At 37.0% G+C, this 27,090-nt stretch overlaps 3 protein-coding genes across 4 annotated transcripts; 1 reads left to right on the forward strand and 2 right to left on the reverse strand.

The window, feature by feature from the left end:
• The first annotated feature begins 7,513 nt into the window (after positions 1-7,513).
• On the forward strand, positions 7,514-9,032 carry LOC119992125 (zinc finger protein CONSTANS-LIKE 4). Its single transcript, XM_038838769.1, has 3 exons — positions 7,514-7,956; positions 8,037-8,192; positions 8,662-9,032. Exons 1-3 carry the CDS (start codon positions 7,573-7,575, stop codon positions 8,872-8,874), a joined length of 753 nt encoding a protein of 250 aa, XP_038694697.1. The 5' UTR covers positions 7,514-7,572; the 3' UTR covers positions 8,875-9,032.
• A 2,191-nt stretch (positions 9,033-11,223) lies between these two features.
• Positions 11,224-17,383, reverse strand: LOC119992296. Of its 2 annotated transcripts, XM_038839004.1 has the most exons (7): positions 16,710-17,383; positions 16,207-16,284; positions 16,031-16,111; positions 13,455-13,609; positions 12,032-13,359; positions 11,719-11,858; positions 11,224-11,596 (listed from the first exon to the last, which is right to left on the reverse strand). In XM_038839004.1, the coding sequence occupies exons 1-6, from the start codon at positions 17,121-17,123 to the stop codon at positions 11,731-11,733; spliced, it is 2,184 nt and encodes a 727-aa protein (XP_038694932.1). In that variant the 5' UTR covers positions 17,124-17,383; the 3' UTR covers positions 11,224-11,596; positions 11,719-11,730. The 2 variants fall into 2 exon arrangements, with proteins under 2 accessions (XP_038694932.1, XP_038694930.1); XM_038839002.1 differs by having other exon boundaries at positions 11,224-11,858; positions 16,710-17,379.
• Positions 17,384-19,766: 2,383 nt separating this feature from the next.
• Positions 19,767-20,779, reverse strand: LOC119991934 (chitinase 2-like). Its single transcript, XM_038838491.1, has one exon. It carries the CDS (start codon positions 20,777-20,779, stop codon positions 19,862-19,864), a length of 918 nt encoding a protein of 305 aa, XP_038694419.1. The 3' UTR covers positions 19,767-19,861.
• Between the last annotated feature and the right edge of the window lie 6,311 nt (positions 20,780-27,090).

Here is a 27,090-nt window from a genome sequence, read left to right on the forward strand (position 1 = left end):
GAATCGATTTTTGGATTTTAAATGGATCGGATACCCTGTGGATAGTGCTCGGGTCGGTTTTCTTTTACCATCCCTAGTCTTTGCAATCTTTCCTGAATATCGTATAGGTCATGTTTGGTGTTTATCTCAAGTTGAAGCATATCCAAGATAAATTACTAAGCTGATCCTCTTATGAACAAATAATACCACATCGATTGGGTTGGGTAAGTCCCAACCGAGTAGTTTATATGGACAAAACTCACTCCTACATGTTATCTAGGCTTTTTAATGGGTTTAAGTAACTTGGGCCAAGGCTCAGTTGCTGGGCCTATGAGGAACAAATCCGTGAGAATAATCCGATATATCAGAACCCAAAAGCAGACAATATAGTTAACATGTGGATTTTTGATAGATCCAAACAAGGCATGCGTCCAACATAATTGTGGAGAGATTTTGAAGTCCAACGGGTTCAATCTTAAGGGACCAAATTTGTAGACAACTTTCAATATCCTACGGCTCAGTTTAGCTAGTATGTTCAAGGGACAAGCTTGAAGATTGATCTTGATCTAAAGGTTGAGCTTGTGACGGCCTTTTTAGTTGAAAAGATTTCTCAAAGATTCGAGGAGAGCATTGACACAAAAGAGGGGTCTTCTCTCACATTCAACTTGGAGAAGCTTTGTGAAAAATCAAGAGAAAATCCTTTCAACTTCATCATCAAGCACTCAAACTATTTTTTGCTAGTGTTAATTCAAGCTTCTACCTGAGATTCAACTATTGGAGGGGGCAATGGGCATAGGTTCTTTTGGACTGTAGGACCCCCAGTTGATAGTAGACTGGGCTCAAACAAATCAAATCAACTCAGACTGGGTAGCTAGGCCGACACACCGCCTAGGCCCATGGACTAAATTTAATGACTGGCCTAGATAGATGATGGGCCTTTTCTAAGTCTAAAATGGGCTATCGGTGACTGCAATGCTCACACCTCACAGGCTCTTTTAGGCAGTTGGACGGACCCAGCTGGATTCCGGGCTTAAACGGAAACAATTCGTGATTAAGTAGCTGGGCTTATTCAGCCTGGGCCCATGGACTAAATTAAACGACTGGCTTTATATAATAATTATTAATCCATGTAATAACTCAAATAAATAAATAAAAAAACAGAGCATATCTTCCTTTTTGGAATTAACTGCCCCGCCTTGTGATTATTATATAAAGTAAGCAAAGAAAATGAAACCTCATTACCACTGTAATAATGCTATGACAGGTCGTACGATGAAGTAGTGAAGAGGAATATTGACACTGGCAAAAAAGCTAGATTTCCAATTGCCAACAAAAAACTAGTTACTGTAAGGGGTACAAGTAAAAAACGACTGTAATAGATTTAAGGATATATGTGTTACATTAATAAAGGTTTTTACCGTCGCCAGCAGACGCAGACAACGTTCGAGGAACTTCCCAGAGTCATGCCCGGGGAGTGTGAGGATTTTTTTTAATATTTATTTAAATCAATAAAAGCAATAAAATTAATTATGTGACCTTTAAAATTTAAATTGTTCAGCACATACACTGTCGACACTCTCAAAATCTGTCCGAGTGATCTTTCTGGAACAAATTTGAAATTTAAGTTAATTAAATTAAAACATTTAAAAAATCATTCAGTGACGAAAAGTTTATATTTACCCGTCAAGCTTCTATCAAATGAAACGCGAAGTTGCAAACATTTGTCCCAAAATCTCCCTCGAATATTATTACCTCCCTAGTTATAGTTCAACTTGACTATTAGTGTTTTTCAACTCATTGAGGATCAATAATCGAACAAAAATTGGATTCTCATTTGTGTGCAGCGACTAGAAGCAGCAAATTGAGCTTACTTTCGGTGACAAAAGTAGACATTGATCGGCTTATAATTATTCTAGGGTGAGTTGTTCTTGATTTCTTCATTCACATAGGGGTAGAAAGTGAGTGATTGGAGTCTTCACACATGAAAAAGACTACAATATGCTTATCTTGGGGTGAGCACTTGGCCTCATGTATCCATCACTATTTGTCAACTTCCCACCAAAAGTTAGAGATAGGATAACTACTAACATCCTCAATGCTCTGTATATCGTATTGAAATGACCATTGATGTGGGAATTCTATTGATTGGAGTTCATTATGTTATAATCATAGACTCCTAGTTACGAAAATATGATGACATTAATAATGTTATTGATGATAACATGTTGAGAGGGGTAGGTATTGCAAGCATTCTGAAAAAAAAAATTCGGGTTTTGTTTAATGTCCTGTTGCTGAGATGTTTAGCACTTCTATTCTGTTAGGGTCTGTTTGGTAGAGCGGTTGTCGGTTGGATTAATTTTCAATGCTAGCGGAAAAACTGTGGGAAAAAAAAAACAGAGCTTAAAACTGTTAAATATGTTGTGAGGTGTTTAGTGAACTAAAAGATGACGCTAGTGGAAAATTTGTTGAGTAAAAGTATTATCTTAAATTTAATAATAACTTTTTATAATTTTTCAATCATTTTGTTATTAAAATTAAACTAATAAATATAATTTATTATTAAAAATAATTATAAATTGTTTTTATATCAAAACTAAAAATGTTAATTAGTAAAAGAAATAAAATAATAAAATATAATGTTGTAAATATTAATAAAAAAATTTTAAAAAAATTGTTAAGTAAAATAATAATGTAAATATTTTTTAAAATAAAATTAATAAAGAAATTTTAAGCCAAACAAATGTTAAGTAAAAAATAATACAGTATCAATTGTTTTTCAGGTAATGTTAATATGCATGTGGATCCAACCCTTATTAAAAAAGTAACAAATTGCAATCATTACTGTGAGACCCACAAAAAAATTTTAAAAAAATAAAACCATAAACGCCATCCTAGAAGCTCCTATCCGGAGTTTATGGGATGTCAACAGATCCGTTGGCATGATGTCAACGGATTCGTTGTCCACTGCAACTAATAAGGTGACAGCGGATCTATTGTCCACTGTACCTAACGAGGTACAGCGGAACCTAACGAGGTACAGCGGAAGCCGAAAGCGGCACCTTCAGCTGATCTGTTTTGGGTTTCGTCGTACCGAATAGGCGGTTAATAATTTCATGATGGAGGGGGAAAAAAGAGAGAGAAGAAGTAACCAAAACAAGGGAAGCCCGGGGCCTGCTGTAATAAAATTACAGCAGGTCCCGCTGTAATGTATTTTTAAGGTAATAAAAAATTTTATTTTTATTTTTAAAAATCATAAATATGTAGTATTTTTCATAACGAATCCAACGATATATTTTTTATTTGAAACAAAAATCAAATTCATCGGGATCAAAACATTGAATATTTTGAGTTTATATCCGATGGTGTAGAATTGTCGTGCCTTTTTCATGTTGAATTTGATTTTTGTTTCTAACAAAAAATATATCGTTGTGTTCGTTACGATGAACACTACATATTTATGAATTTTAAAAATAAAAATAAAAATTTTTAATGTTAAAAAAGCTTATTACAGTGGGGCCTGCTGTAATTTTATTACAGCAGGCCCCGGGCTTCCCCAAAACAAGAGAGCAAATAGGTATGCTAATGATAAAACACTTTTGGCCCTTTTTTGTTTCAACACCACCATTAATGTTATAGTATTGGATGGGACGGAAATGGAACTAGATTTGACATTATATATATATATATATATATATATATAAAATATACATCAGATTTGACATTATATAGAACTACTTGCACATATTTCTTACATTTCTCTGCTTTATTATTTACTCTCGTGATGATTAGTTAACATGGTCACCACATACAGGCCAGATCTAGAAAATGATTTGAGGATAGATTTGGTTAGTGACGGTGTTCAAGAATTTATAGGAAGAGGGTGGGCTTATTTTGGCATTTGGGTAACCAAGTCTCTAAGACTCCAAATATTCATAAGAAAACTACTAAATAAAGAATTTACAAAAAAAAAAAAAAAACAACCTACTACTGAGGCTTGTGTTAAAAGTAAATGGGTTACTTTGGGGTTTTGGTATTTAGTAGCATACTTAATAATTTTTTGTCAAAAACTGGGAGTGGGCTCGACCTGGGTCTTCATTGGATCCGCCACTGACCAGTTGTAAGAGTTGTAGATCGATCCGTTAACCCTGCCTGACCCGAGTCTTATAAGGTTGGCCTGAACCTTTTTTATTGATATGGGCTCGAACTGGTCCGATAAATACTTAAAAGGATTGTGTCTCTGATATTTCTTTTATCATAGTTCAAAAATATTATTTAAAATAAAAACATCTCTTGTTAGTTTTATATTTTCAGACTTACTTTACATAAACATCTCTAAACCAAGTCAAGCTGGTCCCGGACCTATAACTCGAGAATGGCCCGATAACCCCCTTCTAAATTTGTGGAGTGGTCTTGTTAAGAGTTTCTGGGTGATTCGATAATCCTAAACAGGGCTAATTGATAGGGTTTAAAGACCTTTAAAAAAATTCGGATTGAAGCTAACCCGAACCAATAACCAAGGACCGACCCGGTGTACAGCCCTACCACACAATGAATAAAAAAGTGTTGTGGGAATCAAAGACTCCCTTTATGATCCAAAATAAGAGGAATATAAAAGGCTTTGTATGCGTACTCTGTTTAACCATAAATGGAAATTAAAGCCTTATAGTGCTCAATTTGCTTTCACCTTTTCTTTTTTTTTTGAAGTTTATTATTATTGCTGCTTCACATCCACGGGCTTGAAACTGATTGCACATTAACCACATGGTTCCCAAAATCACTCAATTGTAGTGGCGAAAACTGTGCCTTGTTGACCACATTTTTTGCAAACCCACAAGGCCTATATGCACATAATGTGTTGGGTCGCACCCTATTTCATTGTCAAAAGCTTTAACTTTTCATCCCAAGAAGATTACAAAACCCCCCACCTTCCTCTCACTATTTTTCCAATTAGATTCTTCTCCTCCCACACAAGAAAAAAAGGTCATGATTGCTTCCTATGTAGGATTATAGGGTCACATTTTCTCCTATATATATATATATATATAGCTAGAAAAGTTGGAAATTCAAGATGACGTTTTTGTACTTTAATATGGAATACAAAGCATAAAAATTGATAGACTTGGCTTCACAGTTAGGCTCACAATTTATTAAACCCATTATAGGTTTGATGTAATTGTAAGTTTTGAGTTACCAATTCAAAGAATTGAAAACAGGGGAATTAGGGTCTCTGTTTATCTCCGATCAGTTCTCTTTCTTTCTTTCTTTCTTTCTTTCTTTTTATGCCATTTACATCAACTATTAAATCAATCATCTCTGAAATTAGCTTCCGATAAAACAATTAAATCACTGTCATCAATTACATCAACTACAAGAAAAACAACAATAGAAACAGAACACTGTTACTCTGAAAACAGAGTACATCAAGTTGGGTAACAGAGCACTATTGATAACATAACGAAGTAGTGCTTTTCTTTTCCTTCCCTTGTGTGTCGAATTGTGGGTGGGAATCATTGTTGTCAAAGCTTAACATTGTATATTTGTATGTGCGTCTTGGTCCCGATTGGTTCCAACTATGTTCAACTTGGTTATTGACCAAACAACAACCGAAACGTTGAGGTTTGTGTATAGTTAGTTACTTTTGCGCATAAATGTGTGCACCATATATCAAGAGTAAAAAACTGATATGGGTCTTGCATAATCTAACCGAGTGGTTTAAAAGAAAAGTCTATCTTCTTTCACATTTTAGCTAGACACGTTTTAAATAAAAAATTTTGAGAGTAAAATCAATATATCTACAAAGAACCGGAGTCCAAAGATGACAATATCTAAGTTTAGTGCATCCACTGAGCCACTCTGATAAGGCACATTTTTTTGGTCTAAGTATCAATGTACCATTGATGATAGCCCATGAAGAATAAATACATGTGGCCCATGGCCCAGAGCAACAAATGCATGTATCGACTTAGAATTTAAACATTACAAGTCATAATACCCATCAATTTGGTTTCTCGACTGATAAAAAGATACCATTTTATTTTGAAATGATAGAGCATATGTGACTGAGGTCCCCCTGTTCGTGGTATAATTCACACATGACATGACACATGCATGGTGCCCATCTGTGTTTTGATATCTCTAATCATGGTGGATTTGAGCGCACTCAGTCTATCAAGCATGTTTTCATGCAAGCAAGAAACTCTCTAGCTAGACGATCAAACGTCAAGGTCAAACAAGTCGGTAAGTATCATGTATAAATTCTCCAAACATAATTCAAAAGTATGTACGTATATGTTATATGTATACAAAATATGTGTGTGGTCTTCACATGGGGGGGGCTCTGTTTAGTGTAAAAAACAGAGCAAGTGGTAGGGCATACTTTTACTCTATTGTCAGATGCAAGTTGAAGTTGGGAATGATCTTTGATATCAATGGGGAGTAGAGCAGCACTTTTGAAATAGTAAAATATTGTGTAACGATCCTACTCTGCCAAAATATGCAACTTATACATACCAATTGGGTCTCAAAATGATTGACCCATTAAACAAGCATTTTCTCAGTGCAAGCCTTGTCTCCTAAGCTAATTAGGCTCCAATAAAAAGCTAATTTTAATCACTAAATTGTGGAGCTTTTATGTATACTAATTGCTTAATTCTTCTCGACCCAACTCAACTATTCCAGTTGTACACATATAAATCAAAACTAATGAATATTATTGATAGGTTTTGTGGAGTTTGATCATGGGACATGTGAGGCAATTTCGATGTTGTAGCACGTGTTTATATGTGCTTGTTTGGTGCATAATTTTGCACCAGTATTAATGCTACCTAGTAGCTTTAATGCTGGTGATGCACCAAACAGTAATTTTGTGGTCCAAATTCCCAGACAATTTTGGTGTCCCAAAATTGTTGTTTTGCAATTGTTCAAGATTGAATAATTTTGAGATAATTTTATGGATATTTGATATAAATTTACTTCTTTAACCCTATTTGACTATTAATTTCAATATATTATAAGTTAAAAACATATATCCCTACACGTAAATTGCCACAATAATTTCAACAGCAAAAACGCTACCAACCAAATATTACCAGCATTTTAGGCACCATATCTGTAACCATTTTTAATCAGCATTTAAACGATCAGATTTAATGTTAACATTAATATTACTCTTAAAATTGTCCACCAAACGGACCATATATCTCTTTCTTGAAATAGGAAAAACTGTGGTGCATCTCGTGGACGTAGCCTATATTAATCGTTAATCGTGTAATTGCAATGTGATTAATGTATTACTACTCATTGATGAATAGAGAGGAAACAGGAAGGAGATAATCACCAAATTGTAGGTTTGGAGTTTTGGAGTGCAGAGGGGTCTCTGTCTGTCTTTTCCAATTAACTCAAGACCAAAGTTAAAGGGATGAACACAACGCCAAGGTCAACGCTTTTCTTTGAAATTACGTCATTGTCCACGTCATCTCCTCCTTCCTTCGCTGCTATAAGTAGTCCACACTCAACTCCTACGCTCTTCACTCAAAAACATTTTCACTTAAAATCTCCTAAAACCCTCTTTAAACCTCTTTGACTCCACGCGCCATGTATGGTAACAACTTCCCACGCGCCGACCTCGTCGACTTCACCGCGCCATCACAGTTTCCTCTTTCGCAACCACTTCCCACTCCGTTACTGGTTCCCGAGTACTCCGAGTTCGACCCACTGAGCGAGTCAGTGGCTCTCAAGGCGTTTAACTCGGAGATAGCTGGTAATACTAGTGGTAGTAGTAGCAGTACTCCTGGGTCTAGCGCCAGCTGCTACAACTCGCCGAGTTCGCTGGCGAATTACGGGACTCAGAGTCCGGGTTACATGCAGAGGAGTATCAGCAGCCATTCCCTCCAAAAGAATGGATTTCGTTGTCATTTCGAGTTCCTGGAAACAGAGGCCGGTCCAGTCAGGAGGGTTTTTAGTACTGGTGATTTGGAGGTGAAATTACTTAAATGCCCACATACAGTATTAATTTGTGATTAATTGAGTTAATTTTTTTTATATATTAAATTATACAGCATGGGCGGAGGTCAGAGAGTCCACTGACGAGCGAGAGTAATGCGATTATAGAATCAATGAGTAAGGCATATCCTTACAGTCCAGAGGAGAAGAAGGAGAGGATAGAGAGGTATAGAACCAAGAGGACCCAGAGAAACTTCAACAAGAAAATTAAGGTCTAAATCCAATCTTAGTTACACTCTAAATTGAGTACTAATTTTAGCAGATATAATTGCGCTACATTCTTAACATACTAAGGTGGCCGCGATTTATCATGTTTATGAACCATAGCCTGGTCGTACAGTGCTCAAGACCGGGAGTTCAAACCAATAAGGATATTCTTTATGAAATTCTAGTTTTGTGGGCTTATCCCACTTTTGGGTCTTTACTCGCATGGGCTTCGAATTTTGTCCATGCTTCATGATTTCTCGGTTAAAAAAAGAAAGAAAGATTTGTCATCTCATGACTATGGTACTATTAAATGGTTTTTTGTATCACATTTGCAATTACATCTTCTTCAATTGATTGATGATGAGAAAGAAGTGTCAAGTCCAATGTCATTTACCCAAGCATTGGTCACATAATTAACGCTTCAGCTTACTATCAGGTGCTAATGATCTCTTCTTCTCCCCTCTTAAAATACAGTACGAATGCAGGAAAACATTAGCAGATAGCAGGCCGCGCATCCGGGGACGATTTGCTAGGAACGAAGAAATTGAAAAGAACCCACAACTTCTTCAATGGAGCCACAACAGTGTTAGTACTGGAGAGGAAGAAGAAGACGAGGATTATGATAATTGGGTCAATTTTATTGATGCATTCTCGGCCAACTCAATCCCTTCAGATGACCTTATGTGAAACATTAAATAAATGAATTATTTGTTCAATTTGTTTCTCACTACTAATCATCATCTTGTGTAATTCAAGTGTGTTTTATAAGCATCTACCTAGTATTGTATTGTAAATATGGTTCCTTTTATTATTATTATGTCAATACCAGACATTTTTACAGACCAGGCAGCTCTGTTTCTTTCTTACATTTCTGATTCTTTATATCAAATTGGGTCCTACTCCAGTCCTACATGATTTCATTGCATGGTTTCTTGATTAAGAGAGTATAAGAAATTATAATTAATTAATTAATTATGATTTGTGAAAGAGAATATAGCTTGATTTTATGTTATTTTTCAGTGCTTGCTTGCATGAATGTGGAACAGAGCATTCCTTTTGAACGATAAAAAATTACAATAACGCATTGAGTAGTTAACGAATTTGCAATACACCATTCACTTGGCTACTGAGAAATAGAAAATATTGAAGGACATCCATCAGATGGCAGTATAGGACAGACAAAAGTCTGCTGGTATTGGTATACATAGCTCCAAGTGCACAGACCATTACAGAGAAAACAAAGAAGCTTTGGTTGGATGGGATGGTGTAGTTGACTGTAGTAGCTCATTTGCAAATGTGGGAGGAGTCAATTTCAACTCTCATGCCCAACATTTTAGACGTTATTTCCCGCACGAGTTTCGGCTAGGTCTTACCTGTTTTCAACGTGGAGCGGGTTGAGTTGGTGATCCGAGTTTAGAGCTGCCCAATTATCCAATGGACATGTTGGATTATTGTCAGCGTGGAGCGGGTTGGATTGAGACCCGAGTTTATAACTGGTCTAGCTATTCGATGAATATATTGGATTGGAGAATGCTTGATAATCAAAGAAAAAGTAAATAAGGTCAATATATGGGCCAAAACCATTTACAAGTGAAACTACATTACGAGGTTTACGAGAGCCCCAATCAACAGATACTAGACCAAGGAGAGTCTAAGTTGAGCATGCCCATGGCCTAAGATCCAGCCAACACTAGACTCACTAGAGTCTAAGTTAAGCTCAATAAACCCAAGGCCCGAGTCAATTGACAGCTAGACCCATGAGAGTTTAAAGCCCAATCTACAAGGAGGCCTATGAGAGTCAGCTCCAACAGGTCCATAAAAGCCCATCTATTCCTCAAAAGCTCAAAGCTCAAGCTGCTAGAAAGCTCCCACAAAGGCCTTTGGTCCCAATCAAAGCTCAAGGCTCATCCGTATTGTCGACACATGTCAACCATTTGACTCAGGACACTATAAATACATGAAATCTCAATCTCATTAACTCTATCACCATCTAAAAACATTTTACTTCTCTCACTACAAATTACCCTACCGATAACTGATTTGACTATCGGAACTTCCTTGACCTGCATCACACCGATGCCTAAGCTTAATGCTCTACATTTAGTGTGATATTGCAGGGTTGTCAAAAGTCTAGATCGACTTATCATAATTTTCTATCAATGAGACTATATCACTTGATGGAGTCTTTAAAAGTGTTTCCTTTGACAGTGACAATTCTTTATCAGAAGTAATTACCGAAGTTAATTAACCATCTTTTCGCTAATCATTGCATAACTCATGCATGTTACTCAATCATGAACTAAAATGTTATCATATTAGGAGAGACAATGCGTAAAACAGCAAGTACAATCTGAATCTAAACTTTTCCTTCTCCCTTTTTTTTATGAAAAAAAATGACTTTTAACGGAAAACCCATAGAGGTGGGATTAACTTATTAAGGACGGCTCCCTTTGATTTCTTCTTGGTCGGCGGTGTGTTTCCCACCAAGTTGTAAAAAGGCCTTTTTATAGAAGAAAGAAGGTTTAAATTAAATTGATGACCTTTAATGTCCTACTCAGTTAGGTTCTTGTAAATGCTTAAATCGACTTCAATATGATTAATTTTCACTTTTACTTCTTTGGACATGTTCGTCTCTCTGGTTGTAGGCGCTTCTAAGATAGAAAATTATGCTGCAAGTTGGTTACGACCTTTACATTATCGAAAAATATTGTGTATTGTAATGATAGGGATAATAACAACTTGTAATTCACCATTACCTTAGTTGAGATGTTTGAGACATATACTCGATTTGGGGTAGCAAAATACAAGATGATTAAAACATATACTCAATTTAGTATCAGAGTTGAAATCTTCCACCCCGCTTATTTACCCAAAAAAACACATTTACCTTATTCTACTGGGAGTTGAGATTAGCTATAGTTAGGACCCCAGACAAGATGCCATGATAGACAAACCCCCCATGCCACCCCTAGTAGTTTGGAAAAAGGAGTTTTCAATGATAATGATGGCAGCAGTTGATTAAGCAGATGAACAGTCGCAGCAACTTTGAGACCATTTTAATACCAATATACCAACACAATCCCACTTCCGCATACAAAAACTGAACTACAATATTCAGCAGCACATGAGCAGCAATAATATGTAGGGGCCGCCTATGAACTAAAACACAGACTCCATGACACGAAAAAAGAAAATAGACCTCTTATGTTGTTATTATTATTATTTCTTTGAAAAAAATAATTATTAACCGGAAAGCTCAAGAATGGTTTCTCCAATTTAGGGAAATATATAAATCTTTACTTACCACTTGCCACAACTACAAGCAGCCATGAAACGTAGCGGGCTTCAACTTGAAGACACCACCGGCTCTTGGTTCTGATAATCGTGCCACGGACCCATTGAACTGGGCCTGAAAAATAAGAGGCTTTATAGGAAATTATTGTAAACACCCAACTATAGTACATGTTCTGCGGCCTATAAAACAAAGGCAAATAAATATTTAAAAATATATAATTGAAAAAAAGAAAATACATAGATCCTCAATCACATTGGCTTGATTCTGCGTTTAGATTTTCGACCTCGCTTCTTGAATGATATAGGACTCAGCAAGGGCTTGAAGGGGAATAAAGAAGGTTGCCTCGGCAACCTCCTCTGCCTTGCCATGGACATCCCTGTATTCAATAAACAAGAGCAGGCAGTGACTTAAAAGAACGGGGAGAATTCCTGAGCTAGATGTGGCAACGTGAGAAACAAAAGAACAGCAACATATACCATAAATAAAACAGAGGACCAGAGGTTGATACAATTACTCTTTGAAGCCAAAACTAAGATGCATAACTTGTACCTGATAAAGATGGAGACGAAGTCAAATGAGATTTCACAGTATTGGCTTCTGCTCTGTGTTCTTGCCTTGCCTCCGGCACATGTACCAAGGAGTCATGATTTCCAACTCGGGAGTTGGTTACAGGTTCCCCAACATCATGGCTTTCAAGAAGTCCAATAGTATCAGAGAGTGCAAGAGTAGCATCTTGTCCTCTTCCTAGAAGATTTTCCTGTAAGGGCACGTCATTCAAGACTGACATATCGTCTTGTTCCTTGAAATTATTCTCCAGCATAACTTCATCCACTGCATTATTTCCAGTACCTAAACCTATGTTATAACTTAATAAACTTCTGAACTCGTCATTCAAGGCACAAGATGTAACTTCGCATTTATGCACATCCTTCTTGATCACAACATCATCACTTTTCGTACCTGAAACTACATTAGATCCATGCAAACTCTTGAACTCTTCATTCAATCCGAAAGCTGAATCTTCACCACTTCTATCAACACTCTCCATTCTATCTTTATGAATCACAATATCTTGTGTACTGAATATCACATCAGGACTTTGTAAAATCCTTGACTCTTCAATCGTGGCAGCAGGAAAATTAACCTTTTCAATTAGCATTGAGACATCTAATGTATCCTGCGCATCAACATCCAATTCAGTATCTATGGCTGAAGTTCGACAACTCAAATTGTCCTCTTGGAGCACAGGGTTTACTTCACAATTTGATGCACACTCTCGCAATTCAAGATAACTTGTTTTGGAGCTGTTTGAAGTTTTTGATTCTTCCTCAGCTTGGTAGGTACATCTTACAATTTCCCTTGAAGAGGTAAAAGCTTTTGCATTATCGTTGAGCAAACATAACTGTTGAGAACTATCAGTACCCAAGCTCTGGTACCAAGGAGTGTTATAAGATGAAGATGCAGCCACACCAGGGGGAACAAGCCCCTCAGGCTGTTCCAACACATTCTTAGTTACATCAGGTACCTTTACTACCTCAGAAGCAGCCAACAAGTTCTTTTCATTCTCTGCTGACTGAGTGACAGCTTTTGCTCCAGGCATAAAATCCTGTACTTGAAAACCCTGTGATGGCATGCTGTCAACAATTGAAGCAAAATCAATAGCTTTCACAGTTTTGTTTAGGCCATCAGCAGCAGAAAAGGACTTTTCCATATTATCCAGCAGCAAATCCCCTTCCCCACTAGAAATGGGATCCCATCTAAGCCAGTCCTCAGACCAGCATTTCTTAGACTCCAATTGTTGCCCAGATGATATGTATTCGACTCTGATGGCCTCTTTGAAAAAGTGTTTCCTCCTTAAAGCCTTGGTTACAAGAGTCCTGCAGATAGACAAGAGAGCAGGTAGCTTGAAGAACGTCCGAAATTACCAAAGTATACTAGTGGGACTCAAAAGGGAATTAGTCCAACGTCATACCTACAATTATTCGAAATTGCGGCTTTGGCTCGCTCCATAGAGAGTCCAAGCAAAGATGACAAATTGGCAGCATCATGTGGCCCTCTGAGTTCATTGACGGAAGGTGCACCACTTGACAATATGATATTCTTTCCTCGAGTCCAATCCACCAGTAACTGAAAGTTCAAACAGTGGGTTACATGTATGATTACTTTAGGGCACACAATGAGATTGGCCTGCAGATAATAAAGAATTTAAAACTATTGTGCAGGGATCTGCAAGATACCCCTTCAGACACAATGGAACTTCTCATTGAATTCTAAAAGGCAAACCTGAAGTTATTGCAATTGCAGAAAACATGGAAATCAAACCTCTTAAAAGCAGGTTTAGAAAAACGACAGAGATCATTTGTTACGACAATTAATTGGAGAAAAAGTAGTAAGCAAAATAACCACCACAACAAAGCTACTTCTGTAAATGAGGTTGTACATCTGGTTTAAGGTGGTGACACTACAAGTACTTTCTATTGAAAATGAAAAAATAAGCAGCCTTTTGTTTTTGTAATGCAGGGCCATTAACAACTATTAAAGTTAAGGGATTTCTAGCCTGGATGCTTTGAGTTAACCATAACGATGCTTTCAGAAAACATATATGCTAATATATAAGTGCGAATTAAAGTACTTAGTAGTTCAAACCAAACTTCCATGGTGAGGAAAATCATTAGTCATCCAGGCTTTCTGATTGAAAGATTTCTCCACTGCGTCCAAATTTAAGAGCTTATGGTAGGTAAATAGTGCAAACTAGTAAAAGAAATTGAATGTAACAACAAAGCATCTGAAGTTTCTCCTTTCCCCCATATAGTATAATACATGATCGTGAACGTAATTGTATCACCTAGGTTGATTACCTTGGTGCTAAGAGAAACTGGAGATGAAAATGAGATATGGTCGATAACAAAATTGATGGTCTAAATCTGACAATTAGTGATAGTTCAATGCAGATACAATTTCCAAGCTACGGCCTACGGGGTTTAACGAATAGGTAATATTTTGCATAAATAATTATTGAACTTTGAGGAATGCATATGCTAATATGTAGGCCCCTTGTGTTACTATGTATCTTGACCAGGACATTAGTAGAAGCACCAATCTACATGCTCCAAAGTAAATTAGAACAACGTTTCAAGAAAGAATAGTGAACATGACTCGGGCACCTTGAGAATTGAAGAAGAGTATCAATCAGAATAAGGCAGTCAAAAATGTAAGGGGACCCTAAGAAACTCTGAAGCATCAGAACACCTATAAGAGAAATGAACCAATGAAGGAAACCGCTGGAAGAGCATGTAACCTATTATTCTTAACCTCCGCTAATGACAAAATGATTTCCATATTTTGCCCACATGTTTTCCATTGGATAAGCTTCCAAACATTGAAAAAGCTTAATCTATAGAACAAAAGCAAGCCATGAAAAAGAACTCAGCTGAAGAACCATCTATGCTTGATTAAACCCTCTTGACATCTAAAATGATGAAACATTTCCTGGCGTACATAGAAAGGAATATACTATATTACATGCAAACATGGAGCATGAAATACAGAATATGAAGCTTACTTTAACAATTCTGAACTGAACTTCCATAGCCATGTCTATCAAGAAAAGAAAAAAGATCAAATTTCCCCCCTCTTCAAGATCCCTCAACTCCACACCAGCTAACATATCGAATCATAAGAAAATATTAGGGAACATACCCAAAAAAATCCTTAGTATAAGTTAAACCTAGTACTAGATTATTATAAATGTGTCCATCTTTTGTCTTCCACATACTAAAAAACCATCATACTAGGCAAATTCATAAGCAAATGAAAGTTTTCATCACACTGAATACATGAGTATAATAGGGTGCTCAACGAAGTTGCAATGTTCGAATAAATGTTCTCTACATGTGTTGTCCACATTGTGCTCCACACACTCTGAGTACTATGGGTATGAAGTGCTACATGTACAAATTTGAATCCTGGAGAAAACTATTGACATGAATTGAATTCATGACACCTAGAACAACCTCTCTTCTGCATCAAGGCTCACTCTCTATTTCTATGCACAGACAGAAGACCATTGAAGATCCCACCTAAAATTCTCGAAAAGCAAATAAGTGATTGTTAATGATGTTGGCTTACAGCTTGCCACTATAGCTTTTATACAAGCATATCTATGTATTATTAGGGTGCCTACGTATACTGAAACGGAATTCAGAACCAACAATGATCAGTTGAAGCATCATAATTTGATTCTAGAAAATTTAATGAATATATGTCCTTTTCACAAATTACCTACTCTGCAAATTCATGAGCTGAAATTTACCTCGAGGAAGAACTACACATGCCAAGGCTTCTCAAACACCACAATATCTTTTCATTGACAAACAGACAATAGAACTAAAATTCCTTCTTTTTTTTGCTTTAAAAAAAAAACTTTTGAACTAAAGCAATTCAATAGTACAAATAGCATGAAAAAAAATCACCATACTGAGGCACAAATTTAACTTTATTCCTATCTATCAATAGCGCATGCTTTGCATGTCTCAAGTCATGGCTCACCTTAGCACTCGATATCATTTGTCTCCTCTTTTTAACATCCATGATAAGATCCGAGTAAGTTATCTCAAAATAAACTCCACGCTGCAGACCAATATCACAGAAAGTCAACAATACAACCACAAATCATGAAGAAAATAACTACGAAAAAAAGCACAAGAAGAAGAAAGAAGTCAAACCTCCATAGCAGCCTTAACCATGGGCTGCTTCATCCTATAGGGCAGTTTGTCAGAGAAATCAATTGCAATTATATCGACCTATAAAAGTGCACTTAATTAGTCTCCAAATCACAATTCAAGACTAAAGGCATCATAATTCAAATCTCAGAAATCAAAACAAGTGTCAGAAAATTTCAGCTATTCAGTTTCTTTCAATCAGAAATATTTCAATGATTTTCCTCTTCAGAAAATTGGATTGTTTATTTTGAAATCCTCTTCTTTGTGAGCAGCCAAAGAAACAATCCAATTTCGAGGCAACTCGAAAATCAAAAGGCAGAAACAGTTACCTTACCAGCCAAGATCAAACTTTCTAATGCCAAGTAACCAAACAGAAACTAAAGAATAAGAAACGCACGCTGAAGCAGTAAAATAAAAGTCTGTCACTCTCCCCGATCACAAAAGATAGTCAAACAAAAATGCAACCACAGCTGCAAAATCAAATTTCCTTGGAAGCGAGTACAAACCTCAGATTTCTCACACGCATAGTCGAAGGCGCTCTGGTTCAAGGGTCTCACAGCAACCAAGTCGTATGTCTTCAAAATAGGGTTCCCGCTATTGAGAACTTGAGCCTGAGCGACGCTGTCGGCGTAAACGGTGATACGCGTGTACTGGCGGAAGGGAGAGGTACGAGGCACACCTAAAAGGTCGCGGTGGAGCTGCACGGAGGAGGCTAAATACGGAGCCACCTTGACGAGAGAAGCGACATTCAGAAGCTGGATTGTACATTGATCCCGCTTGGACATTACGCCCCTCATCGTTCGGTTGTGGGCAATCCCGGTGTAACCAAGTTCCATGGCTTTGATTACCAGCCTAATGCGCGTCGTTTTGGAATTAGGGTTTGATTCTTGGTAAGGTACGTTCAAGTCGAAAAACCCCATTGTAGAGAGGGAGGGAGAAGGAGCGAGTTGGTGAATCAATATCGTTGTTTGGGTGTTTCAAGGGTTTTAGCAAAACCGCGAAAGGCGAAACTTCGTGGTCCTGCTACGCGTTTGGAGTTTGGACTACAAAATCATATTGGGCCGGTTAAGAATGTTTAGGACACAAGCTGGGCTACTGAGGGCAGCCTCCTCAACGACTCAAGGCCCAAGGGTTCGACTTCCCAGGTATATTGGTTTTTAACTCAAAAAACCACAAATGAATATTTCATCATCATGGGATCTATTGACCAGGAAGCACGGACACGGACACGGACACGGGACACGGACACGATGCGACACGGACACGTTGACATTGGAGTTTCGAAATTTTCAAAACACGGACACGGCGAGGACATGGATATATAAATATATATAAAATATATATGTCATATATTAGAAATAAACATTCACAAATACTTGTCTATTGTACCAATATTACAATAAACTTCAAAAACAAAAATCAATGAAGATCCACAAAATTTGTTGCGTTTTGCTTCATCTTCATCATCTTTGCATCAGTGAACAAAGGAATAAATATCAAGGGCATTCCTGAAGTGAAGAATGAAATACAATTATCATCATTACTAGTATTGTATTTCATCATCATTACTAGTATAAATAAAATTACTATCAGGAGCATTAGTAGAATAGCAGTATGGCACTAACATCCATCAAATTCGTGGCAAGTATTGGTAACAATAGAATTATAAATTAAAGGAGTAAAGGACCCATAGTCTCATAGATAGGAGTACCCATACACACACGGCACACCATGATTACTCTATAACTGAAACCATACACACACTGGCCACAAAAGAACAAAACAAAGTACCTAAATAACTGATAATAAGGCAAAGTTGGAGCCTCAGAATGATCTTGCAAATCAGCCGAACGTCAGAGTCAGAGCTAGGTAGGAACTAGGAAGGAAGTTGGAGGAGGGAGACTCGCCCTGTCACCCACGAAGATCTTTAACAGACGGAAAAATTTAATCGTCTAGGGCACTGCTGCTCAAGACTGGACATTAGACAACAAGACATGGGCCAGGTATGTGCTATGTAGACATGGGCCAGGTATGCACTGTGTAGATTATAAACATGGGCCAGGTCTGTAGACCAACATAAGTTACTTAATCAATATGAGAAATGGGCCAGATCTGTAGACAAATTAAGACCCATTTTTTCTTTTTTCAACTTAAACAGTGCCCAAGCAGTGTCCACTTTCAAAAAATTAAAAAAAAAATAGGACACAGCACGGACACGTGTCCGTGCCATGTCCGACACCGGGACGTTTTCATTTTAGAAGTGTCCGTGCTTCCTAGTCTATTGATAATAGAGGGGAAAGAAAATAGTTGGTGAATATTGCAAAGAATATTAAATAGAAATAAATAATAGTTTTTTTTGAAGGGTTGAAACCGCATCATTTTAGCAAATGTTAAACCTAACGCCACAAAAACAGTATAGTATATTAATAAAAATATTTGACAACACCGGATTATACCTATCTACACTGGTTATACCCGGATAGAATGAACCCTTTAATAATTGGTGAATATTATAATCGTAAAGAATATTAATTAGAAGTAAATAAAATCACAAAAGAAAACTTTTTAAACATATATTTTCTTTAAAAAGGTTAAATATTATGAGTCCTTTACAATGAAAATAAGAGGAAAAAAATGGATATTTGAATAAATCCTCAAAATTTTGTTTAGTTATAATCTATCGTCTTTGATCCACTAGTTTTTAATTCGCTTGACAAGTTAAGCAGTGTTTCATTGAGAGTGTATGGACTTAGCAATTACTTGAGTGATAATCTAGGTGGTGAATATTTCAGAGACAAATTATATAGATTCGGGATATCTTTAATTACCCGTTGGGTAATCCAATTAAATTAATTGACTTGCCTGCTCTTCCAATTTAATGGCTAGTCCATGAGGCAAAACACATTCCCCATCGTATTGTGTTGGCCCCAACAAAACTACACCATCGTGGTTGCTCTGACTCTAGGGGAGGGATTCGAATACTATTGACTTGTAAATTAACTTGCTAATGGCACTCTGCTTCACCTGCATCAAATATTTTAATTTATTAATTGCTTTGTCTCTGTCACAATGTGAAATCCTGGCTACCCAAATCAAGAAAACAAAATTGTTGTTTGACGTTATCAGTTGGATCTTCTTTTCACTATTCTGTTAGTATATACGCTATTGATAAAATTGTCTATTAAACAGACCCTATATATACTTTATCAAATGTACATTTTAATGTTCAACAACTGCTAGAATACTATTTAGACTGAAGGAACAACAAGTGGAGCATGTCAATCAAAGAAAAATAGAAGGGGGAATCGCCTCAAACGTTTGTGAATTGCCATCCCGACGATATAAGCTCGAATCGGTAGTATCTACTAGGCATCCATGTTAGCAATGAATCGATAGTATCTACTAGGCGTCCATGTTAGCAACTAGGATAGCCGAGACATTAGTAACTTCGATCCGTATGATTTATGTTAATTATATCCTTATGTGTAAGAAAACTGCCTTTTCGAAATAGACTATGATAAAAGCCTTTTAAAATGATTAAAGAAAAAAAAAAGGCTTCGAAATTGATAAACATAGTGCATACAGAGCTCTCACATAAGAAGAGCTGAACACACATGCAAGTATACAGGGGATATATTTCAAATATACAGTAGAAGAACTAGTTGTGAATGGCTAGCAAAGCCTGTGATTGCTTCTCGTAGCGGAAGCCATTAGCCTTAGAGTCATCAGCAGACCACACAAAGATACCATGAAGTTGCTGCTCACCCTTAAGCCTATGGCAAGCAGTGAAGAAGCCATCAGATGGTGATAACCCACCACTTCCATCACTGATAAAGCTCACCAAGACCTTACCACCATTATAGTTGGAGCTCTGTGTCTTGAAATAGTTCATGAACTGATCCACTGTGGTTCCTTGATCGTAAGCGTAAAATTGGAAGTTAACGTAATCGATAAGGTGTCCATAACTCTTCCACAAAGCTTGGTAATGGCTTTGAACTTGGTCGTCATCAAATGGAGCAATTGAAGCAAATGAGATTACCCCATTGTTCTTGAGGGTTGTTATAAGCCTCCCGATGCATTCAGCGAAGGTATCGGGATCAGCTTTGAAGTGTTCGTAGTCGATATCGATTCCGTCAAGATTGTTCTGTTTGATGATATCTGTGAGTGAAGAAACAGCATTTGAGACCCAAGAATCTACAGAGGAAGGATTGAAGTAAGCATAGCCATTAGCCACACTATCCCCTCCGAGGCTTAAGCCCACTTTGACATTTGAGTGCTGATTTTTGATAGAAGAAACTTGAGAGGGGCTCAGATTATCAGAGTCCCAGAACACATTGAACTTCCCATTAGTGGGAGAGGGAGAGCTTGAGGTGTCATAGTCAATGGCAAAGGAGAGAATGAAATGGAAATCCACATTTGGGTTAATGGGGACATCGGTGAACTTGACATTGTTGAACTCTGCTCCTATGTATTCTCTGAAGAGGTTTGAGCTTGAAGGAGCTGCTTCCATAGAACTTTGTGATGGGAAAACAGCTTGAAGGATGAGAAGGGCTATGAAAAGCTTGGTAATTTCCATTCCTAGAGGGGGTATGTTGGCTCTGGTTGCAATGAATATGCTTTGGCTCCTTAAATAGTGTAGAAATTGAAGACCACGATTGTGTGCCGTGCCCGTATTTATGTCTCAATTGTCTTATAAGCCAAAAAAGCTTTCATGGTTTTATACAAGGCAAACTGGAATCCTTTGTCCGGCCAAGGCAAGGCAACATGTTTGTCATTTGACCAGTCGACTGTATATTTTCTGCATGCCCGTGTGAACGATTGCATGATGTAGAATACCTTTTAATATGATCGAAAAGTTACGAATTCAGAATTGCACGAAATTTAACAGGCTAACTCATTTAAACGTGGTTCATCAAGTTTAGTGACTTTGCGACTAGCCCCATGCTATTTTGATCAAATTCGCTGTTTAAACCGTCGAATTAGCATTTTAATATTTTTGGACAAATTTCGTAATTTCTACAATTTCCTTTGTTTCAATTTTCCTACTTATTGAGAGTTGTAATCTCCTAAGGGATCACTCCACGATTTTATCAAATATTTGAAATTGCTTCTCTTTGGTTGATTCCAATTTAATCGTATGTTTTTAAGCTTAAACGTGGGTTTAGCCTTAATATAAGATAGCATTCTTCTTACAGCTATGATCGTTGCGGTAAGTAAAGAAAACCTATCACAGAGAGCAAGTGATGAATAAAAATACGTAAGGTGCAGATAAGAGTATTATGGGACTCTTTTGCCAACTAATATAAAAAATACATGAGTAGTTAAGCTGTAATTCAATAACCCAATTCATCGCCAAAATTACAGACACTCCATATGTTGGGATTTTAGTATGGAGTCTGTTTTAAGCATAGTGACTCGGCTTGATGATTCAACTCAAGAAGATTGTTGCGGATCCTGATGGTGGATTTTTTGGGGCCTTTAATGTATTTTTCGGCCCAATTGATTAATTAAATAGAACACATGAAAAGACCATACTCGTTGAGACCCAAAAGGACAACATAAAAGACATAATAAAAACAAGAATACTAATTGATAGAGTCAAAGAAGCCAATTCAACTAACACTCTTACACTCCCCCTGAATTTGCTTCTTTGACATCGCACATTGCGGTGTCAAATATAATCAATGCCTAATATATGAGAAGATGCAGTCAAACAGGCAATCATAGCGTAACATCAATAAGCTCACTCAAGAAATAATAGAGGCCATGAAAAGAAGGCATGACTATGTCTAGCAAGAAGCAAACTAACTAAAGGAACAGAAATACAATATTTTGCAAATTTTTTTCCCCTTTTCTCCACATTTTATGAACCCCAGAAGGCCACAGTGACAATCGAAATTAACTTACCTGAATTCAAAAAAAAATAGAGGTAATGCCCATGCAAACTAACTAGAAAGCAACCTGTCACTTATTATTTTATTTTTTTTCAGGTTTGCAAGCCACCTTATCGGATGGAACTAGCAATCAATGGAAGACTTTGCTGGAAATTTATCACCTGCTCCAACGGGGAAAAGTGTGTCGGAATATGTAGGCTTAGTTTCCCAACTTGTGTACTTCCCATATGAACTTGGTAATGATTGAATTCGTTTGGAAAAACTGAAAGATAAGATCCTTTCAAAAAAATCGTAAATTGTAGGAGAATAAACGCATGAATCCATCGGATGTTTTAGGGGGTTTCCTCAAGAAATCCAAAAGTAATTAGGATTCGAGGCGAAGATTGCACAAAATTGATACCAGATAATAATTAGTGAGCATATTAATCAAATCCAATAAGACACAAGAGAACATGAACAGCAACAAAAAAAAACATAGCGAGAAGTGTCTACTTACAAGGGGAATGCAGCTGCGATAAACCTCTCGCATTTTTTCAGATGAACATTATTTGCACCCCATTTTTTTATTAAACACACTCTACACCCCAATACATAACAGAAGAGGAGTCTCTGAAGCATTTCATCAAACACCTTGCCTACAACTCAAATTTGTACTAAATTGGCCTAAATTCTCCAATGCTTTAGGCACAAAATCATGAACCCAGATGTGAAGATGGAAGCCACATGATGTAGTGCTCATATACACCAACCAAGTCTAACTCACTACCTCATGACCATGTATGCCACACCCATATCCCAGTAATCATTTTCACAACCCAGATACCCACACCCAAGTAAAACATAGGACCACACATCTACACCCAATGATACCCTTAAAACCAGAAATGTTTTAAGAAAAAAATCATCTCACCTTTCCACACATCATTCACCTCTCCAACCATGTTCAGATGATACATTTAACCCAATAAATACTTACCCCACTCGGCCACTCTAATCAGAAGACTTGTTGAAGTCAGAGTTGGTTGCTGAATTCTTTGGAAATCGATGAGGAGTGAATCTCTATCTTCAGGTTAGGGAAGAAGGAGGAGGGAAGAGGTGGTTGCTGTGGCCATCGAAGGCTGTGGGTGGGCCTCCGTCTCCAACTTGGTGACGAAGAAGGAGAGGAGAAGAATTTGGGTTGAGAATGATAGGGACAGTGGGGTGTTGAGATAGGAGGGTTTTTGCAACATTATTGGGCTGTAATTAATAAAGTATGGGATTCAAATAATGTTCATCATTTTTTCATGTCATACTAGTCCGTTGATTCTGTTGGTTGAATTGCACTGTATCTAGTCTTGATTATATGTAATGTGCTTTTACCTTTATGTCATTAATTTATCTTGGGTTATTCTGTAGTCAATAGATATATCTCTAGTTAGGTTTTCAGAGAGGTAATGCTATGAGAAATTGAAAGGTATTGAATGAGAATAAGTAGTGTTGGAAACGGTATCAACACACACAGAGAATAAGCGAAAATAACAATCAAAAGAACGAGACACAAGATTTATAAGATTCGGTCAATAGTGTCTACGTCATTGGAGTTGAAGAACAAGACACCAAGATTTATAATATTCGGCCAATAGTGTCTACGTCCTTGGAATTACAGAGAGTTTTCATTATTTCAGAGAAAGAATACAAGATGATAGCTGTAGGGTTACAATCACAATTATATACTCTAACTCTACTTAATTAGCTGAGCCGAAAAATACAATAAAGGCCCCAAAAATCCCCTCTTAGGATCCGCAACAAATATTCTCGGGCGGGTCACCGCGTAAAAAACAGGCTCCATACTAAAATCCCACCAACAAGTAGTTCATGCCTCAGATGTGTTCCTCTGTTCTTGTCTGTTGCTGAGTTTGTGTAGTTATATAACTATCAGATTCAACACAAGAAGAGAGATCAAGATCCAAAGAATTTCAATCTGTAACCTTAGAAGGGGATACACATAAACTAGATGGGTAGCCGGTACGTATTCAGTCCAGATACTAAAGCAGAGTACGTGATCCATTGGGCTCAGTTAAGTTGACAATCTAGGGCCATTTTCACTGAATATAAATAATTGGAAATGGAACAATTAAATCTATAAATATTTTGACGTGAAAGGGTTGCCTAGAAGATGACATTTCTTAGTGGCAAAGTAAATTTTTTGAACTTATAATCCAATTTCTGATCCTCCTTTTAATCTCCATCTATATAGTTTTGGATATTTAGGGAGTCTTATATCTATTTTTTTTAATAATTAATAGATATCACGATCGAGTGTCGACACATGGACCATGGATGGGTTAGATAGTGCACATGTAATTAAATTCATTTTGACTAATTATCTGTACGAAAAATTGTAAACTTTTACTAGTGGAATTTTACTTTACTAGAAATTCGAAACAAAATCATCCTTTTTATCATCCCGTACCAGTAATTTTCGTGTTTATCCAAAAATAAATAATTTTCGTTGATTTATGAAGCTGGAACCTACGAAACTAGACATAAAGCGGAGCAACTCATATGAAAAGCCAGGGACAACACAAATTTATTTTCTGTCTTCTTAGAGTGTTGTTATTTTTTAATGAATACTCCCTTGGTCTCAAATTCTGTGTCATCAATCCAACTTTTTAACAAGACATGATTTAATGTTATTCAATTATACAAAATAACTATGTCATGTCAAATTTGATCTTATTGACTTAAACTAACTTCTTTTTTCTCTTGAAATCTTGTGTTTTAAAGTAATAAAGCTAATTTTAGAATACATTAACACAATTAGTAATTAATGAAGAAAAGTGACAGTAGTTTTTGGACAGTTCAAAATAGAAAACTGGACAACTAAAATGGTATGGATGGAGTATAACAGTAGATTTGTGTGAGGGACAGACTAGACCATTTTGGCGCTAACTTGTACGACACAAAAATGTTGTCTTGTCTGATTATCAGTTTATCACCAGAACTAATTGTTAACCAACGATTCATTTACGCTATGTTTGGTTAGTCATGGGAACGAGAATGGGTACAGAAATAGGAATTTGAACAAGAATGAGAATTCATTGGATTCTGATATTTGGCTGGTAAGGAATTCATTAAGGAATAGGAATGAAAATAATTGACAAAATACTATAATATCCCTAACGGTTCGTTGTGTCTTAATGATAACTTTTTGCATTAATTTTAGTTGGGTATGACTACAAACAATATTTAAAAAACAATATTTAACTACAAACAACAGGACCACTGGAGGCCTCATGTTAACTTTTTGAAAAAAAAAACATATATATGAAGATGTTTCCGTCTTTTGAGTTTCAGGTGGAACCGCTGAAGTCTTGGCAACGGTTCCACCTTTGCCACTGTGCCGTTTGGTGCAGCGTTGGACGTCAACGGATCCGCCTTGGTCGACACTACACCAAACAGTCGGAATATATTGATGGGTAATAGCGTGAAAGAATTGGTTCCATTGGAGGCTTATTGTCATTTTACAAATCAACAAGTTCCTTTCCGCCCCGGAATTGGAAGTTCTGGGGTTCAAGGGTGGAAGGTGCAATTCCGGATAGCAACGGAATTTACCGTTCCATTCCCACAAGAAAAACACAACCAAACACAGGAACATTGTTTTCTCCGGAATTCACTGTTCCGATTCCAGTGGAAATGGTGCAACCAAACATAGTGTCAGAGAAACATATTCAAATGGCGCTTTTATCGATGAGCTTGATGATCAAATAAAAAAAAAAGAAAAAAAGCGCCTTACTGGAGGGAAGAATTCCCCAAAACCAGACAATAAGGTACAATTCAGTTAATTAAGGAACAAATTCATTACAATAGAATCAAATTAATTATACAGTACAACAGCCCCATTCCTACCTTCAAATTCCATCCTCCATCATCAATTGCAATTAGAACAAAAAAATAATAATAATAAAATTTTGAAAATTCAAACAATCATACAGAGAGAACTAAGAGACCCATAAACTACAAAATCTTCCAAATCTGACATTCTTTGATCGTCAACTTTACAAGGAGCTTCGATTAAGGCCGAGAATCCGAGTTATAGCCACTCGAAACCGCCGGGGTCGTTGAGGTTGAGCTATCAAAGCCACTGTCTTCTCTCTGCTTCTCATTGCGTCGATCGTTAGACGTTGAAGCGATTGATGCTACTGACTTTACAATACTCTTGAATATCCCGGCTATAATTTTGCCTCTCTTTGGTGGTAAGTCTTGCATCTTGACTGTTTTAAGGTCTACAGACGACCTTTTCTTGAACTGGGTAATGATTTCTTTGGAAACAGAGCAGGAAAACAGAGGAAGCAAAGCAGAGGAAACAGAGGATCAAGGCCTTTTTGCTTTTGAGAATAATTGGCAGAGAGGAAGAAATGACTGGTGTGTTTTGGGAAGTTGTGAGCGTTTGAGAAATTTGCTTGGGGTGAAGTGGCTGGTGGAATGTGATATATATATATATATAGTGCTTTCTGAAAAGATTTGTGGATCAAACTCACTCAGTTGCTTCGCAGGCAAGATTGATTGAGTCAGACTGTTTGGTTAACTCGGTAGAAGAGAGTTACAATCAGGTAGTCCCCAGTCCAGGTGAGATTGTCTACTACCAAATTTTGGCCACTCAAGTCTAAACAAGTCAAGTAGTTCAGTCTCTTCAGGTGTCAAGTGGGTGAAGATGATGTTCGTCTCTTCATTTGAGGTGGGTCTTTGTAGACCTTTGTGGCACAAATACGGAATAGATTTACGGGCCCACAATCGAGGTTCCTGGGTAGTTGGGTTTGGACGTAGCTGAGCTGGACCACCTATTGGTGTTCAATGGTGTTATGAATAAGACAGTGTAGTAACCGGATTTCGTCCGATCCGAAAAAGAAAAAATAGGAAAAGAACACAAAAAATGCAAAAGCTCATTTCTTTGACCTATAAGCATATAGATATTCATAATCCCTTTCTTGGATCCTTAAATACTCAAATCTTG

The sequence above is a fragment of the Tripterygium wilfordii genome, chromosome 22 (genome assembly GCF_013401445.1).
Source record: "Tripterygium wilfordii isolate XIE 37 chromosome 22, ASM1340144v1, whole genome shotgun sequence".
In the NCBI taxonomy this organism is placed as follows: domain Eukaryota; kingdom Viridiplantae; phylum Streptophyta; class Magnoliopsida; order Celastrales; family Celastraceae; genus Tripterygium; species Tripterygium wilfordii.